Source organism: Argopecten irradians, chromosome 7 (genome assembly GCF_041381155.1).
Source record: "Argopecten irradians isolate NY chromosome 7, Ai_NY, whole genome shotgun sequence".
NCBI classification, from domain to species: Eukaryota; Metazoa; Mollusca; class Bivalvia; order Pectinida; family Pectinidae; genus Argopecten; species Argopecten irradians.
The window spans coordinates 33,795,296-33,813,586 of NC_091140.1; the positions used below are offsets into that span (position 1 = coordinate 33,795,296).

The 18,291-nt window shown below is 32.9% G+C and overlaps 2 protein-coding genes across 6 annotated transcripts in view; one reads left to right on the forward strand and one right to left on the reverse strand.

The window, feature by feature from the left end:
• Window positions 1-18,291, reverse strand: part of LOC138328229 (calcium uptake protein 3, mitochondrial-like) — a 138,845-nt gene that overhangs the window by 24,609 nt on the left and 95,945 nt on the right. For all 4 annotated transcript variants that reach the window (XM_069274938.1, XM_069274937.1, XM_069274935.1 and 1 more), the window contains exon 5: window positions 6,999-7,081. In XM_069274938.1, the coding sequence (XP_069131039.1) occupies window positions 6,999-7,081 (83 nt within the window). The remainder of the gene's footprint in view (window positions 1-6,998; window positions 7,082-18,291) is intronic.
• LOC138328232 (fibroblast growth factor 10-like) overlaps window positions 8,215-18,291 on the forward strand; it is a 117,136-nt gene continuing 107,059 nt past the window's right edge. Inside the window, exon 1 of one of the 2 annotated variants that reach the window (XM_069274942.1) lies at window positions 8,215-8,303. The gene's annotated coding sequence lies outside the window, so the exon portion shown is untranslated. The remainder of the gene's footprint in view (window positions 8,304-18,291) is intronic. The other variant, XM_069274943.1, reaches the window with a different exon arrangement.

Below are 18,291 nucleotides of genomic sequence, written 5' to 3' on the forward strand. Positions count from 1 at the left end.
TTTTATTGTTACCATGGCAACTACATCTGCAAAATTAGAAAACAGTCATTATAGTTGAATCAGGGATGTACTAAAAATCTAAATTACAACAAAACAATTGTTAAATAACAGCTTTGAAAATTTGATGAATTTGGAGGCCAAGAAGGGCCCATTTTAACCATACATAGTCCTTTCTCCACGCTAGCTGTCAAGTATTTTGATTGATACCATTCAAATTCAAAATTGTTGATCAATGCTACTAAGCAGGTACAACATGTACGCTGTACCCATACCAGAGCCAAAAGTCCCGCACATTAAACAAATGCAACACATACCCACTGAGGAATTGATAAAATTATTTTAAACAAGAATATGCATCTTATAAGGTAAACACACTACTGTTAGAGCAATTTGAGTAGTTCTAGACAAAAATTTCTTTATTACAGGGCCAGAGTTCGGCATACAAGACATGTGACCATTATGTGTAACGGCGTACAGTAAGCGACATTTTACATACATTTCACTACAGTGGGCTTTTCTGGCATATCACAGTAAAACCAAATAATCTAATTTGCATTAAAACTGGTTTGTTTCCGATATCTGTGCAAATTTTAATACACTCTTCAACTGAATTGTACCTTTAATTATAAGTCAATGTTTATACCTAAGTCACAAGGATATGTATACTTTAAGCTGTGATAATTTTAAAAATCCACAATGATGAACTGAAGACTCAAACTGACAAACTAGAAGACTATTTAACATTATATAGATCTATGTAACCGATCTGTAAAATCAAGCCTGAACCAAACACTTATAATTTTAATTTCCTTACACTGACTCATTGCGGTGAATCAACCTGGTTCAGATTTTTTCATTAACAGCTACAGATGGAGCCATATACTGGTAAGGTATCGCATATCAAATTTTAAGAAAATGAAGGAAAACAATAAACTTGTCTTACAGTCAGTAATCGCAACTTTTGCCTTACATGGGTTTAATTCTTATACTTAAACCTCCAGAGCTGCATGGATAACTAGTGGTAATATGTTGTTACACAATATCAGTTTTTTCAATGCACTAAACTGCTAATTAACAATCAATATTTTACAAACACGTCACTAACTTTCTCAACTGGAAACTCCTCTGTTCAGAAGTGTATATTTTACTTATGTGGAGCATGCATGACTACATCAATCAGAATTTTGCTGACTATGTAAACACAGGAGTGAATTATAAACTGGCTTACATGTGTAAACTCAACTCGCTGGTTCCAAACGCAGGCACTACTCTCCCGAAGATTTATTCACCATATATATCTAACCGACAGTTCTATTAAGTATGTATAAATATAAGCCTATCCTGTCTGATAAAAGAACCTGAATGACAAACAAACAATATACCATACCTCCAACATTGCTTTGAGTGGGATCAAAATAAGTCTATTGCATAACTTTTATTATTCTCACGACCTTTGACCACTGACTTCATAGATTTTCGAGCAGTACTGGCAGAATTTTTTATAGATGGAATAAATGTTTACAGATATAAATACCAAATTATTTTTCACATAATTTGTTTCTAAAGAAACTTTTTTTCACAACTTGTATGTATGCATGTGTCTTATGCATGCACATTTGTTTGAACGATATAAATACCCAAAGAAAATAATTGTTTGGGAGAATGAACTTAGTTACTAATTAGTGCAAAATATTTCTTGTATTTCTAAGTTCTGACACCTTCAGCAACACTAATTAAAATCAAATCATTGAGATCTAAAACTGTCTTATTTTTTTTATTCTGACTTGAGATATTTGTATCATCATCAGTCTTCCATTATGAAAAGGTATCTAATTTATTTGTACTAAAAGGCCAAGGACGATAATTTCCTGAAGGGTCATGTTTGAAAACGATACACCAAAAGAAAGATCAGACAATGTATAAGCCCATAGATGAAAATTACCACTCAAAATCAGCGTAAATGATATCAGTACCAGAGTTACCTCCCCTATACCAGGAAACAGATCCCGGCCCTTACAAGACTGGCGCCACAAACGACAAAACTCCATCTCATTACTCACTTTCACTTGAAATTGATTCTAGTCATTAAACAAAACAACAAAAAGGAGTTGTGATACAATACAGCAACTGCACCGATCACTTACAGAAAACATCATCTCTCAATATCAAATTCTTCTTACTTTTTTAAAAAATAAATTTGACCTTTTTTTTCATAAACCTAAAACTATTGAAGCTGTTTACTCACATTTGCTTCATTAACTCAAATCAATGATGGTTTTTTCGCTCATACACATGTACACATATATATTACTTTAGATAAGTAGAATTTGAATAGCTCCATGGTCTGTATACTGTTTCAAATAAGTTTTATAAAAAGGGCCCTGACTAATGGTTTAGAATTATCACATTACATGAATGAGAAATACAATCGTCCTTAAAATTGTATCAATTTCATCTGATTTACGTATTCTTTCTGAATAAAAGTTAAGCTTATGTGATATATACGGGCATTAGCATAACAATTCTTTTAATTCAATGTATAAAATTCACGCACGTCGTCTAGTCAGGAATGACCCAGCAGGTTTATCGATATTGGGTATATATACCAAAAAACACATATATAAATGTACCTGAAGGCAGTTTGCATGCTGAAGTTACATGAAAACTCTATTTAATAAAATTGGATATAGAAATCTAGTGATTTATGAGTAAATTCTACAATGACTAGAAAAAACATATGTACGTTTCATTTAAGATTCACAGTCAATCATACTTTATTTTGTGTTCAACAAATATGGCAATGGTCTTTAAAACTTGACTAATTTATTTGTTAGAATTTAATTTCCATGACTCTGAGAAGTATAATATTTATGGAATATTTTTCTGAACTATTGAAAATTCCAACTATAGTACACATGCAGATAAAGAGAACATCTAATATCAAAATTTCCTAAATTTGTTATTTGTCTATAAATGAAAATATTTTAACTAAAGTTGTTTGATGCAAAAATGATTCTTAAACATGAGATGATATTGATAGCTGAGTGGGGATTTTTTCCATCATCAGGATGCTGCATAAAGCCTGCAGGATCATTCATGAATCTTTAATGGGGAGACAACTCTAAACCCCCACAACCACTTAGCTAATCTCTGTAAGCTGTACACCTCTCCCACCCACATAGTACTGTCTATGACGATAGCCGACATTACCCATCCTTTCTAATGTATTTCTACACCTTACATCTCTGCATGCAGACTGCAGGAGGACATTTTTGTCTTTGAAGACGGATGATATACTGTATTGAATGGTATTCCCCTATGGGTAGCTGCAGCTGTAACATGACGCAGCACTCAACAATACATAACATGGCTATCTGTTTCTCTATCTAACAGATCAGCAAAACACAATACCACTAAGTAGATAAACGATTGTTGTACGCCCACCAGTGTGCATTTGAAACAAGCAAAAATACGATTTTCATCCAATTTCTGAAGATCACATTTGTATTTTTGCAGATATATTCATGATTTATCCATTGCGTAGATTATGGTACTTTTACTGCATATTAGAACTCAATGTAACAACAACGAGTGGGAGTCGATGATGTCATATATACATTATCAAAGACAATAGTAAAAATGTTCAGTTTTTGTTGTGCGTCAGAGAAATGTGATAAAATGTAATCGCTAATGAACATCAATCCATCCAATCTGTTTGATTATATACAAAAGCTCTATTGCAATAATGTCTAAATAAGCATGACAAAAGCTCTCCGTAACCAATACAATTCCATCCTTCTTTCTTGTCCATTGCTGTATGGAACAATTTCCTGATGGAAAACATAGGTTAACTTGTTTGGATAGAGATCTGCCACATTCATTCAGTGTAACACGCCTACACATTGGCAAACATCAATGTCAGCAGAATCTGAAGATGTCACTGTCTGGATTAACACCAACCAGAACTTCACACTTCTGTTTTATAGGTATATTTTTTTTACTTAAAAAAGATACAAAACAACAAATCTTTCAATGTGACCCTTCATCATTCAGTGCTATGTACTTTACTATTTGGCATTCCAGATAATTTTGGAATCATGACAAATTAAAAACAAAACCAGCTTTCATCAATGCAATGTTCATCTAGTACATAGATTAATGAGCATAAAGGGCCTGTAATAGCTAGTTTTTTTTTTTTTTTTTTTTTTTTATGTTTGCTTTACTTCTAGAGTTACTAAAAGATTTGCAGTTTTACAGGGTGGAAGAAAACTGAAGTACCCGGCAAAAGACCATTAACTCTTTTCGTACTGTTATGCCAGACCTTATTCTGGACCTGAAGTCAATATTAGCTAGGCTCCTTCCTGGACATAGAATTGATAAGCAAAGTTTGTGGCATTTGCAAATTTTTTGATAATTTAAATATCTTTGTTTTCCGAGGTTTGTATTTTTCTGACAGTAGAATGATTGTGATCGTTACCTTGTTGTTTAACATCGGTGATGACCAATGGAGAACATTGCAGGAACTATGTGGATTACTTTGCAGAAAATGGAGTCTTTTTACAACAAGAGGAATGAGATGTCATGTTTTTCTGTCGTCTGTATACAACAACAGGGATCAGATGACACGTTTTTCAGTTGTCTGTATACGACAACGGGGATGAGATCACACGTTTTCCTGTTGTCTGTCTACGACAACGGGAATGAGATCACCCGTTTTTCTGTTGTCTGTATACGACAACGGGGATTAGACGGCACGTTTTTCTGTCATCTGTACACAACAACGGGAATGATCAGATCACACGTTTTTCTGTCATCTGTACATGACAACGAGGATGAGAGGGAACGTTTTTCTGTCGTCTGTAAATGATAAAGGGGATGATGTATATGGCGACGGGGATGATATGACACATTTTCCTGTTGTCTGTATATGACAATGGTACAGAAATAGTTAACCCAAGGTCAGTTTCTACCAACTGCCCAATGTTGCATAATAACTTGAAATAAAAACACTTTAAAGATGTAATTCTAAATATTTGCGTGCAATAATCAAAATAGAAAACTTTTTAAGATGTCTGTCTCCAAGCATGATGAGCAGAAACATCAGAAACATTTTATGTAATGTGATGTTAAATTGTTCTTGAGGACTGTTGTCAATCATCAAACTTTATGATTCTCTTTTGAGCTCTCTTAAATTCTTGTATCTGTCAGCAAACTTATGCACACACTGCAAAAGATACTTCAAGCAATTTCAACTTCATTAACTCCAATGCACGTTTGCAATTCCAAAATGTGTCCTTCATAGAAAATATTTTTTTTTAAGAAGTCTGCGATAAAAATGCCAATGGATTCCAAAAAATATTTCCAAACTGACAAACGCATGTCAAGAGTTTTTGACCTTCAAAACTATATATGTATATTCAAAAACATTTTCCTTTACTTTGATTAAATGAAAGTAGATTATAAAGAAAATTGGAACAAACTTAATGATATAAATTCTCACTAGAACATGTTTATTTTTCTGTAGTTCAGAGCTTTATCAAGCATTCAAATAACCAGCAGCATACCTCACCTAGCTAGAAATTCCCTATTATTTCATAATGAACCATAGAAAATCAAAAGAATTCAATTGCGTCGCCAAGGACAATAGGGAAAATAAATCACTTGAAGCATTTTAATTTGGAAAACATATTTAGTTGAGTAGAATATGTGAGGATCACGCTGTTAAAACGTGATTCTGAATATGGAATATACATCATAGAGAATGCAAAGAGAACAGAAAACACATTTGTAAATACAATTACTTTATTGCACACTCATTCAGTCTTGTCTAAAAATAGAAACAACAATCTATTTTTGACTGTGACAATAATTAGGCTCATTATTGGTAATCTAGAGAACACTTTTTTCTTTCAATTCTGCACATTCTTTCTAATTATTATAGTAAAAGCAAAATTCTTCAGATTCTTTCATTTTCAATATCCCTGATGTTGCAGATTAAATATAATACATGTAATTCTACCTTTCATTAAATTTGTATACTATTAATCCTTATCAAGACAAAAGGGATCAGTTTTAGTAAACCTTAAGAATGTTTCAAAATCAGAAGAATTTGGTCATCTTCAAAATGTTGTAAATATCAAATTAGCAGAGATGTACTATTTCTATAATATACCCTAGCATTCATTTTGAATCATTAGATGGGGTTTTAGTACCATTGTCTTGGATGTGTAATGAAATGAATGTGAAGAGTGATAATAAAGTGATGTCTGTAGTTTCAAAAGCGCCAATGATAAAAGTAAGGATCGCAATCATAAGACATCAATAGAAAATGCTTAAAATATGAAATAAACAATAAATTACCACAGCAAAAGTAATGAATGCAGAAACAGACAAAGCCAAATGATCACAACATATAAGCGACTCTCAGATTCTGATTTCTGAGATAATAGAAATGAAGAGATTAAGAACAGGAAATGAAATTGGAGCTCAGGAAATTTAGATTGAAGATTATGAATGATTCATGATAACCGAATTAGCTGCTTAACTAAAATGAAAAGAAACTTTAATAATGATTAGGAATTAAGGGTTTCTTGTATGACAAACACTTCGATGATCAATAATTAAATTTTGACTCAATGACAATTTAAAAAATAGAGCATGCTTCCACATTATCCAGAATTATAATGGTAAGGTTAAATTTAGCTTAATGACAAACACTTAGATGATCCAGAATTAAGGTTGTCTTTAATTAAGACGTATTTGTCTCAACTATATGGCTAATTAAAGTGTTCCATGCTTGATATCAAATCAAAAATAATCTTAATCTACTGATGAAGGATTTCACCATTTTTTTAATTGATTCACAAACATTCTTCAAAGGGGTATCTTTGACCTTTTAAAAGGTCAATTTGATGATAGGAAACAATAAATTTCCGTAAAAAGTCATGCAAATAAAAAATATGAACTAGTAGCTGCCAGTGAAACATTCATTGACTTACCACAAGAAACTCTTTTTTATCTACAATCTGGTTTCCATCCGTGTCAAACATATTGAATGCAATCCTGAATCCAGACTGAGGTTCTGAAAAATATAAAGTACCAAAACAATTGGTAAGCTTTCAAACTTCAAATGTCATATGAAATAACCTATTCAAGTAACTGACATGGTCCAGACAGCCCAGAACAGTTTTAGTACAGGAACTGAAATTCAAAAATAGACAAGACTCTCTCCAATAAGTCTGTTTACTTAAATTCCAGGGATTTCATTTTGCCTTCAAAGTGAATGAAAGTTGTGAAGAAGAAAAACTATTTGATGATGGTGGTCTAGACATGTGATTGAACCTGATGATGGTATTTACAGTATGACTTTACATCATTCATTATAGTGACCATGCAAGCAGCTGACATTTTTTCGGCTTTTGGTCATTCATTAATAACCTAAAGCCCAAACCCCATTCTAACAGCATCCTTCATCTTTCCCTTTTCAAAATTATTAATCTTGCAAATGCATGGTTGTTTTAAGCATTGAGAGTACATGTGTACTTAGCAATATGGAATGGTATGAAATACCCTAGATTTAATTTTCAATCAAGGGAAGATCAAGAAGGTATATAGAAGGAATGGATTTTTTAGAGTTGGTGACGCAATTGGTATATGCAGCACAATACATTTTTCCATAACTACCGGTAGCTATTTATATAATTACATAGTAATTATTGTCAATGTCTTAACTCATTCATCTCTCAAAAGACACAATTAAAATCTTCTAAATCAAAAACTAGACCAGTCCATTCAGAAATTGCAGGAATGAAGGGAGTTAACATAAAGTCTTCCATTTCTTTTCAATACAATACTTAATTCTGAATTTGGTAACATATGATGTATATTTCAACCAAATTAAAATGAATTCTCTGATCACATTAACAGGAAAGATGAAATTAAATCAATAATATGTTTGAATTTTACTTGAATGGTTTAATATAACCAACCCTTGATAATAAAATTGGCTATGTAAATCTATTGCCACAAAACACAGTCTTGACTCGCATATATGTAGAGAGCTTGTGTATTTAATAAAGCGGTCAATACACTTGTGTATTGTGCAATATCATGGAAATCGAGTTCAATTTAATTCATACCACATACTTATTCTATGTAGGTCTTAAAATAAACTACAGCTGAATGTTGATCAAGTTTAAAAATAGATAATATGTAATCACAGGTAGTGGACCAGAAATAAATCAGTACTGGAAAAATGTTGAATAAGTTTATGACAATTTAAGTCAAATATCAGAAGAATTCAGGTAAGTCAAGATTTCTTTATAGTCATTATCTAAATTATTGATAATTATTTTAGTAGATTCATTACTGAATCATTAGAGGCTGATGGGTTGGTAAATTAATATATACAGTGCTGCTAAAATATGGAGTACCATTTCACAGAAAATTTGCAGAACGACAAGTGATTTAATTATTACAAAGGAAACCAAATTGTTTGTTTTACATCCATCTTTCGTTTTGCTTTTTTTTATATTTTCAGCATGCAAGATTATAATACCTGGTAATTTGCTCTAATTTTTGCAGAACATTTTGCTTTGTGAATGTTTTACAATAATATTCCATTCTTTCTATGAAATCTCTTGATAAGATTTATCTCCCCTGCACCTTCAAAAACTGTTCAGAAACTGAAGTATTTTAAGAACAAATATTGAATACATTCTTATCAGGATTGTCTTGTGTTGAACCTGACAATTTTCTGCTCAGACTCAGCCTTTTGAAGTCTATAATGATTTTAAGCTGATGAAATGTACAAAGCTTACTAAGATTATTCTTAACAAAATCTCATACAGAATCACTTGTTTATCACATTTTGTACCCAAGAACACCACCGAAAATGATCCCGGGTTATAGCCCCGATCTATAATAGTAATGTGAAAATGAAATCTTTCGCCATCCATATCCTTTAATGCCACATCTCCAAAGCCTTACTTTTGTTCTTTGGCCCTTAACATACAATAATCTTGCAACCTTTATCACATCATCTACAACTGTAACCCTTGTATCCGAGTTTGTTACCATCAGGTTCTGAGGGATTCAGTTTTTATTCCAAAGATATCTTACTGATTTATCTAAAATAGTAATCTAGACTTCATACTTTTAATTTCTCTCTTTTGAAAGTTTGTGGACACTTCTATTAGTCATAAAAAAAGTTTCATTCTTAAACACATCAGATTACTTTTGGGTGATTCCATTTCAGTTTATCATACCGCAGTCACATATACAGAGGATTCCGCTTATTTGCATAGGTCATTTTCCAGAAGAAAATATGCAAATAACCGGAGTATTCGAATAGGCGGAGATGACATTTTGCACCTCCGTTTGACCCCACACATATGTATGTGAATAGGCAAATAAATATTGTTTCGTTTACTTGATAAGTACGTAAAATATTTACACTTAAAACGAACCACAAGTAATTATTTTCGAAGTTGTAAATCAATTTTAATTGTTTAATAACAAAAAAAAATCCAATATTAGATTCTTGTTTACGTTAGATCGACACGTGAATATTTGAGAAACAGCTAAACGATCGATATCAAATGCAATTAGATTCTACTAAACAGGATTGGATTTGTGTCTACAATTCTGAACCTAAATAATAAACAAATTTACGTACATTTGCCTGGCAAAATGAACTTACGATCGTGATTAAACTTCAAAGTGCCGATCAACTAGTAGTGTTGCTTTTACACATGTGCATATGAATTCGAAAATGGCGGCAGGTGATGAAGCCATGCGTTCACTCGACCTACATGTCTTTTGAGAATTCTCCCTGTATTGCTGATCTATACGGCGAATAGCTTGATAACATTTCAGAAATTAATGCATATTCAAGTAGCAATGAAACAATTAACGTAGCAAGTATCTTTTGTATCCTAGGCTTACATACTGTACGAAACTTGCGGTAGTCATTGTATGCCGACTTTGCATGCTTTTATGTCTCATTCAACGAGACGCTTGATACGCACAGGTCTGTCGTAGTCAACAAGACTCTGGTTGAACGAGACTACTCATGCATGGCGATTGTTGTAAGGAAGCATGGTTTCTCCAACCGATCGCGAACTAAGGTACGGTACGTTAATAAATAAACATATTTGAAAGTGCAAATGCTTTAATTAGATGTTTGAGTCAGTGAATATACTAAAGTTATGATCAACCGCTGCTGATGTAAATCGTAACAGCGTCGAATACCTTTGCAGATTCATGCATAAAATAACAAGCCATACTATAACGTTAATCTGTTACCAGGATGATTTCTAGTAAAAGCGAAGTATCTTGAAACATATATCGGTGAATTTCGCTAAAAATATATTGCAAAATTGAAAAATATTCGATTTTATTTTTAGAATTTCCCAAATATTTTATTCAAATAACCGGAGGTCATGTAAAAGTCTATGCAAATACATGGAGTTGAAAAACAAAGATAAAGAAGGAAAAAATCGGGACCGCAGAATTTTATGCAAATAACCGAAATATTTGAATAACCGTTATTCGATTATGTGGAGTCCTCTGTACTCTATTTAGAAATCGATTAAGCTCCAATATACTGTCAAACCTGTCTATAACGACCATCCGGACAAGAGACACTGTAAAAAAAAACCAGCTAATGTAATACATCTGTGGTTCTTTATCAGAGGAGTAAGTTAGAAATCCAAATGCTTTCCTCATGGAACTTTATCTAATTGAAATCAACTTTCTATAGCCTACAGAAAACTTATATATACATGTACATCATTGGCCTTTTGTGCTTCCAGAGTGGACGCCTAATACCCCCACAGCACAAATTTAGTAATAACTTCATTAACTGGAGACAGTGCAGAACTCTATATGGTTTACTCAACTCCCCTTTATGTCAGGTTTCTGTGTACCAAATTTTATCAAAGTAGTAGTTAAGAAGGAGTTCAGGCACAAGATATATGTCTACAGAGAGACAGACGGATGGACAGATGGACAGACGGACATCCCGAATCCAGTATACCCTTTATATTTGTTCAGGGTCATTTAAGAAGGCATAGGAATGTCTGAGTATCCAGTGAAAAACCACCAACCTGTAATCAGTACCTGGCATCTACCTGCCTTACATGCGTTTCTTACTTGAGACTAGGAGGTGGAGGGCTTGTGATAAAACTTCAGAACATCTGAACTACTCAGCCACTGTATTATGTACCCTACCTTTAATAGGCCAAACCTTATTCTAAAATGCACAATCTTTCATCATTAATAATAAAAAAAAAACTATATCAGAGTTACTTCCCCTGATATATATGATGTAAGTTGTGAATTCTCTGGAATGCATAAATATAGGACAGCATGCTTCGAAAAATGTAGAAGTAGGTCTGGTCTATAATCCTGCTGATTCAGTGTCTCCATACTGGGTCGAAAATGGCCATAAGCATTTAACTTAACCTACTCCTTCCCTATAATTCTCAGTAGATGTAATTATGAATGTGCAATTTTCTTCAAATTTTCCATCCAGTCTGGCGTTCTCTATTTTCATTACGATGATATTGGTTTATAGGAAGAATGAGCTTGTGTATTATGATGTAATAGCTAAAACACAGGTTTTTACAGAATCCTACAAAGACGTACAGGTGGTAATTTCCGTCAAAGAAACTCTTCTATTATGATCTAATCATAGACACTAAAAGAATTGAGGTTTGTATTCCCTGTAAGAATATTAATTAACACCGTGACACAGAAAAACTGTGAAGAAAAAAAAATAAAGTTACGAAAATAGCTGAGTTTGGATGGAAATAACATTTCAATTGAAAAACCGTGATGTGAAAATTCAAGGGCGTTATCAAAATTCCTATATAATGTTCAGTAAGACCTGATTAGTAAACTATCCTGAGCCTAGCTGCTGACTACTCACATCTTCAATGGTAATAAACAAAACGGTGCTTGCCAAGTAAAAAGGCTTTCAGGTTTTTTGAATCATCCTGCTCGTGTGAAATGAGATAAATGGTTAATTTTCTAAATGGCAACACATGCTAAGTAAGTGGAGTGAAGAGGTGATAAAATGGCACAAAGTCATTGGAAAACATCTCATATGATTAATGTTTTTAATATGATAAAATGTATTGTATTCCCCTTTAAGATGATAACCAGGTAATTGGTATCCAACTGGGGAACACCCAGTTCTCAGACAATGAAGAGTCTTCAGGTGTTTAAAAGAATGTTTTTAGTTAATCTTAATTTTCATCTTTTGTCTTTTGATATTTCATCATATCTTCTCTATTACCACATTTCATATTTTCTAAAAGGTCCTAAATAATTTAAATTGGTCTCCCCCTCCCCAAATAAAGATGCTTCAAATCTAACATCAGCCCTCCACTTTTTGGTGGCATATATTGAATGGTTTAATTTAAGCATGTCCGATTTTAAAATGCAGTAATTTAAAACTCCCGAGTCCTGACCTGAATAGAGCTTAGTTTTCGGATAGGGTCCACATCAGGCAGTGGATTTCCACAGTGAACTCAGAACGCAGAGGGAAATGTCTTAATAGACAGGTGGTCTTTATACACAGGTTGATTTGTGTTAGAATCGGCCATATGAGCCCAAGAACAGTGGTCTTATTAAGCAGGTGAATGGTCTTTATACAGAGGTGGTCGCTAAGGCAGGTTTAACTGTAGAACTAATCACAAAACCAGTAAAGTGGTCTTTTCAAACAGGTGGTCTTTATAGAGAAGTGTTCACTCAGACAGATATTTACTATACAACCAATCTTAAAACAAAACACAATATTACAATAAATCTCAGAATTATTACAATTTTAATCAGGACGGGGACATCACAAACAGCTGTCATGAGATGCTGAAGACTTTAAATTAATCTTTTACATATGAGCTGTGGAATCTATAATATTGACACATTACGATTCATAAATAAAAGTTGATCCCTTAATAAATCACTGGGTGTGATGATTTCCACATATTTTTTTCACTATCATTCTTTATCAGCGCCGTACTATTTTGGTACGTCGTGATATCAACCATCCTTCGACTATATCCATCTTATCTAGTTTTTCTCAAGTGTTCTTAGATTGCCTGTCAGTGTATATTTTTATAATGGTAACTTAAGCTTAGATGCCAATACCTTTATTTACAACACAAATGTATATATGCATATTATAATTAGACACATAGGATACATAAGAATAAACTATTTTATCATTATCTTGGTATAATTAGGATAAATTCTTGGGTTTTTTCCCCGTATTGCAACCAAAGTCTTCTTTGATAGTGCTTACTCAACAAGCTTAACCTTATCAGAGTTTTTTACACATATATTTTTTTTCCACATGATCAAGTCAAAAGGGCAACCAGATACAAAATCTCAGTGTAACCTGGAATTGCAAGTCTATCATCTGAATCACACTGATGCTTGAATAACATTGTGATATTCGGATAACGATAAAACACGTACACTCTTGACATTGAATATCTTTATGTCTTATTTAAAAGTCCTTAAATCTCCTATAAAAAACATCTAGAAGAGTCCTGGAAAAAAATCTTTGACTTGAATTTGAAATGTTTTATTATATGTTACAATATTCATTACTAGACAAGAAACGGCTATAGAAGCCCAGCTCTATAATATCTTCAACTTCCCTCTCTTGGTCCCTGGTGCCGACTTTAATTTACAAGTAATGCTTGTACTCTCTTCTATTCACAATTTCACATAAAATACGGCTCTTTTAATTTAAAACATTCTTTTTTAATTCTCTTGAATAAGAATTTAGCAAGCAAAACTGAACATATTGATGTCATTTTCATTTCTGATTAATTCACAGATCAAACCACGTACAGCAAAGTTCCAGGTTATTATGTAAATATCATGCATCCCTACATATTATTGCCAAAAATGACTATCTTAAATTGTCTGAACTAATATCGAATTGTTCTTTTTTTTGAATTATCAATGAAATATTGCATCATAACCTAAACAAGGTCAACGTGCATGAGGTTGAATCTCAAAAAATGACGATAGGATATGCTATTAGCTAGTTCTGGATCTGATCATTTCAAAAGTTACAAGAAACTGTTCTTGAAATGTGAGAGATATTCAAAAATAGTTGCAACTTCTAATATACCTTTCTGAAAAAAAAACATTGAACAAGTCACTGAACTTTATCAAGAAAGCACTTGGAATCCGTTCTATTTAAATATGATATCATATATCAAATTAAAATGATCTATTGAACCCAATATAATGTCTTGTTTCATGAAGAAGGATGAAAAAACGCATGTAAAATTAATACTTTGTTATTAATAAATGCTTTCCAGACTTTTTATACATTGGTTTTAAAACATTTAAGTTTCTCATATCTATCTACTGGTGCCTTAACATCAAAATTAAGCTATAAAATAGATAAAATAATATCATATGACATTGGGTATTAAACTTTCATTAAAAGCCATAATACAGCAGTAAGTTTAAATAGATATAACCAAATGTTGTTCACCTCTTCTTTAAAGTGATTCTATGTGGAATTTTTTTAAAACACAACTAGAATATTGTGTTTCTAACTACTTTAGATAAATTAGAACTTTTTCATATCAGAATCTTTCTTCTTCAACCAATACTTCATATCAAGCTGAAATTGCAGAAGATTCATTTAGTATCAAAACGGATTCGCTTCAAAATCTCAATTGGTATAACTGATAAGGGGTGAACCAGGTCGCATGATCCATTTAAAAGGTCAAAACACAATTTTAAAGTAGAATACTATATCTCTAATTAAAACATACAGTAAAACAAAGATAGCCATGTAAAATAAATATATTAAGATGAAACATGGCAAATCTACCAAAATATTATAATTTATATATAATATCACCAGGTCACCAGTAACAATTTTCTAAGATCATTTTAGATAAGAGATAAATTTCACACTAAATATTAAATCTTCTGCTGTAAAAAACAGAATTCAAGTACTGTATCAATATAAATCTTTAGTTTTTTTCTATAATAAATTACCTTTAGATGAATTGTATTGTTTAAATGATCAACTGACATGAAATATAATTTTAGTATTAAATATAAGAGGTTATAAACCTAATTAAGATTATCTCCCCTTGATTCAGACTTTTTGCAAATATAAGATGTTTTAACAATTTAAAGAATATCTGTATGACATTTCTTTACTTAAAAGTATCTCCCTTTAATATAGAATTTTAGTAAAAACATGATAATATAATCAATTCAAGATTATCTCCCTTTAGTATAAAACTATATTATGTCATATCAATCACTGATTATCCCCCCTTAGAATAGCACTTTAATAAATATAAACATGATCTTTTTAAGATTATCTCCCCTTTATGTATAATTTTAAAAATAAATCTCTATCTATTTTAAAACAAACAGGTATAACATAAACAATAACATAACTTTATCTTTATTTTAATTTTATAAAGGCTTGTATAGGTTTAACATCTTTAACAGTTTTTTGGGTTGTTTTTTTTTTGTAATCAATTAATCAATCTGCCTTCTATTTAGCCTTGGCCAAAGCAAAGTGGAAAGATAAATAAGAATGAAATGTAAATAAAGATATGCTCAGAAATACTGGAATCATGGTAAATGTAAAGTAATAGTATTGTAGTAAGATATTTCCTTAAAACATCATTAGGTATTGAAGATTTCAATCTGGCTGCAAGAGTAGAACTAAAGTGCCAACCATACTATTAATGTCAGTTTGTGATATAACACCCTTGCATCTGATGAAGGAGGAAGAGGACCACCTTGACTAACTCATTATACCTCTGACTACAGACATAGTTAACTTATAGTAATACTGTCCATCGACAATATATAAGTAGTAAAGTAGCATCTTCATGCTCCACAAAAATATGGCGAGGTGAGAGTGAAACCTTCCAACTTATTGATACAATGGTTTGGCTTTGCTCTTTGATCTTGTCCATGGTTGCTGAATGTGAAGAGCGGCCCTCAGCTTCTGTAGCAGACAAGCAGCTCCAGCTAAGGTCTGGAGCGTCTCACCAGGAGCTTGACCCTGGACTGGGGCATGGGAAAATACATGCTCCAGGGACCCCAGACACTCAGGCAGCCACTCACAAGCAATTAACACTAAAGAGGGAAGGACAATGAGGTCAGGAGTCAAAGGTCAATATTTACTACAAAGAAAAAGATTTTTTGCTAATGCATCAAGGTCAAATGTACTATCAGGCACTACAGCAACTCAAAAATAGACAAGGTCATACAGGGGTTTAAGGTCAATGATATCAGATGACATATGTCAAGGTAAATGATATTGCTGAAAATGAAGAGCCAGAGTTAAAAGAAAGATTGTGAACCCATGAGTAAAATAATACCTACTAGTCCTGAAGAGGATATGTGACATCTAGATTTAAGTGGATGTTTAAAAGTGTGAGTCCTCCAAGGTCAAGTGACCAACAGCCTATACCTACCACACTTTTGTCCACACTCGTGTGTCCTACTGTAGACACTTCATCATCCCAAGGTCACTTACAACTCAAGGTTGTTAACATTACTACAGTGATCTATTGAGAAACTAAGTGTTGTTAAACAAGGAGCTATATGCAAGATGCAATTTGAATATCATAGTGAACCAGAATGTGTTATTTGTTCAAAATATGAACCAGAGACTGTCGTCAGAGTGGATAACTATTATCCGACACTGCACAAATTAATTGATAACTTCATTAATAGGGGACATTGCAGAACCCTATATAGTGTACTGATGTCAGGATTCTGTGCACCAAATGTTATCAAAATCTGTGTAATAGTTAAGGAGGAGGTTGTCGGGCAAAGTTGTGCCTACAGACAGACAGACAGACAACCCAATTCCAGTAAACCCCCCTTAACTTCAGGCAAAGTTGTGCCTACAGACAGACAACAGACAACCTGATTCCAGTAAACCCCCCTTAACTTCGGGCAAAGTTGTGCCTACAGACAGACAGACAGACAACCTGATTCAAGTATGCCCCCCCCCCTTAACTTTGTGTCATATAGTAATTTTTTCATGATGTTTAAACCAGAAGCTGATTTTTTTTATCAAAGAACTGTTATACATGCAATAAATCATGTCTCATCAATACCAGTAGAATATATAAATTCTAATCTATTTATTAATGAATTGTCAATAAAACCATTCCCTAGGACTGATTTATATAGGTACAAACTACAGGTATGTGTGTGGGTGGGTGGGATGGAGTGTAAATTTGGCACCCAAAAGTATACATTTACCTGTGTTAGTATATAATACAGTAGTAAAACCGTAAAATCTTAACACAATTTTATTTCATATTCTGAAAATGATAAATAATAAGTAACATATATACTGTATCAGTTTTAAAACACTGTCAGAATGATCTGACAGCAGTATATAGTCATTTCAGTAATACGTTACCATAACTTTAGTATGCAAATTCTCTACCTACAACCATCTTTGTAGCCCAAACAAACATAAGATTTGAGAATCCCGTCTCCCTACCGTACCTCATCTCGTACTCGACGAGAGTAACATAGAGTGGTCTCCCTTCCTCTTTCCTTTATGGCGCTACACAGCTCGGACGGCAATTGAATTGTGTCTATTTTCTTTCGCTGTTAGGTCCATATATTTGACGTTTTTAGTCAAATTTTTCACACATTCAGTTGTGTGTTTACCCATCTGCCCTGTGTTGTTATCTTTTTGTACTGTCATTCGTTTTTTGTGCCTTTTTCGGTAAGTATTACATCATGAAAATTGGTTTTACATTGAAAAACCTCAAATATAATGGACAGTCAATTCAATTTAAAATGATAACCACTGAAGGAGCATATGAGATCCTTATAAACACTTCATAAAGTAATTTGATTATTTTAATAAGGAATATTTTCTTTTCATTAATTCCAACTTTCATGTTTATTGTCTTTTTCCAAGTCAGCTGTTGGGATATAGAAATATAATATTGTCACTTTTCTTAATATTAAACTGGGTGGGCTAGTCTAATTGGACTAGCTGAAAAATTTCTGTCCAAATTTGGCCGATGGCGAGTGGTCATCACTGTCCAGTCCCATACATACCATAGAATTATCTCATTACTTGACCCCTATAATTCACCTGCTTTGTGTTGGCTCACCTTGCAAGAAATATGTTACATTTGAGTGTCCAGTTATTGTCTGGCCATGTCCATCATCACCCTGGTCAGCTGGTCACCTCACCGGTCACCTCTTGGCCCCTTCTTGGCCCCAGCCAGTTAGCTTTGACCT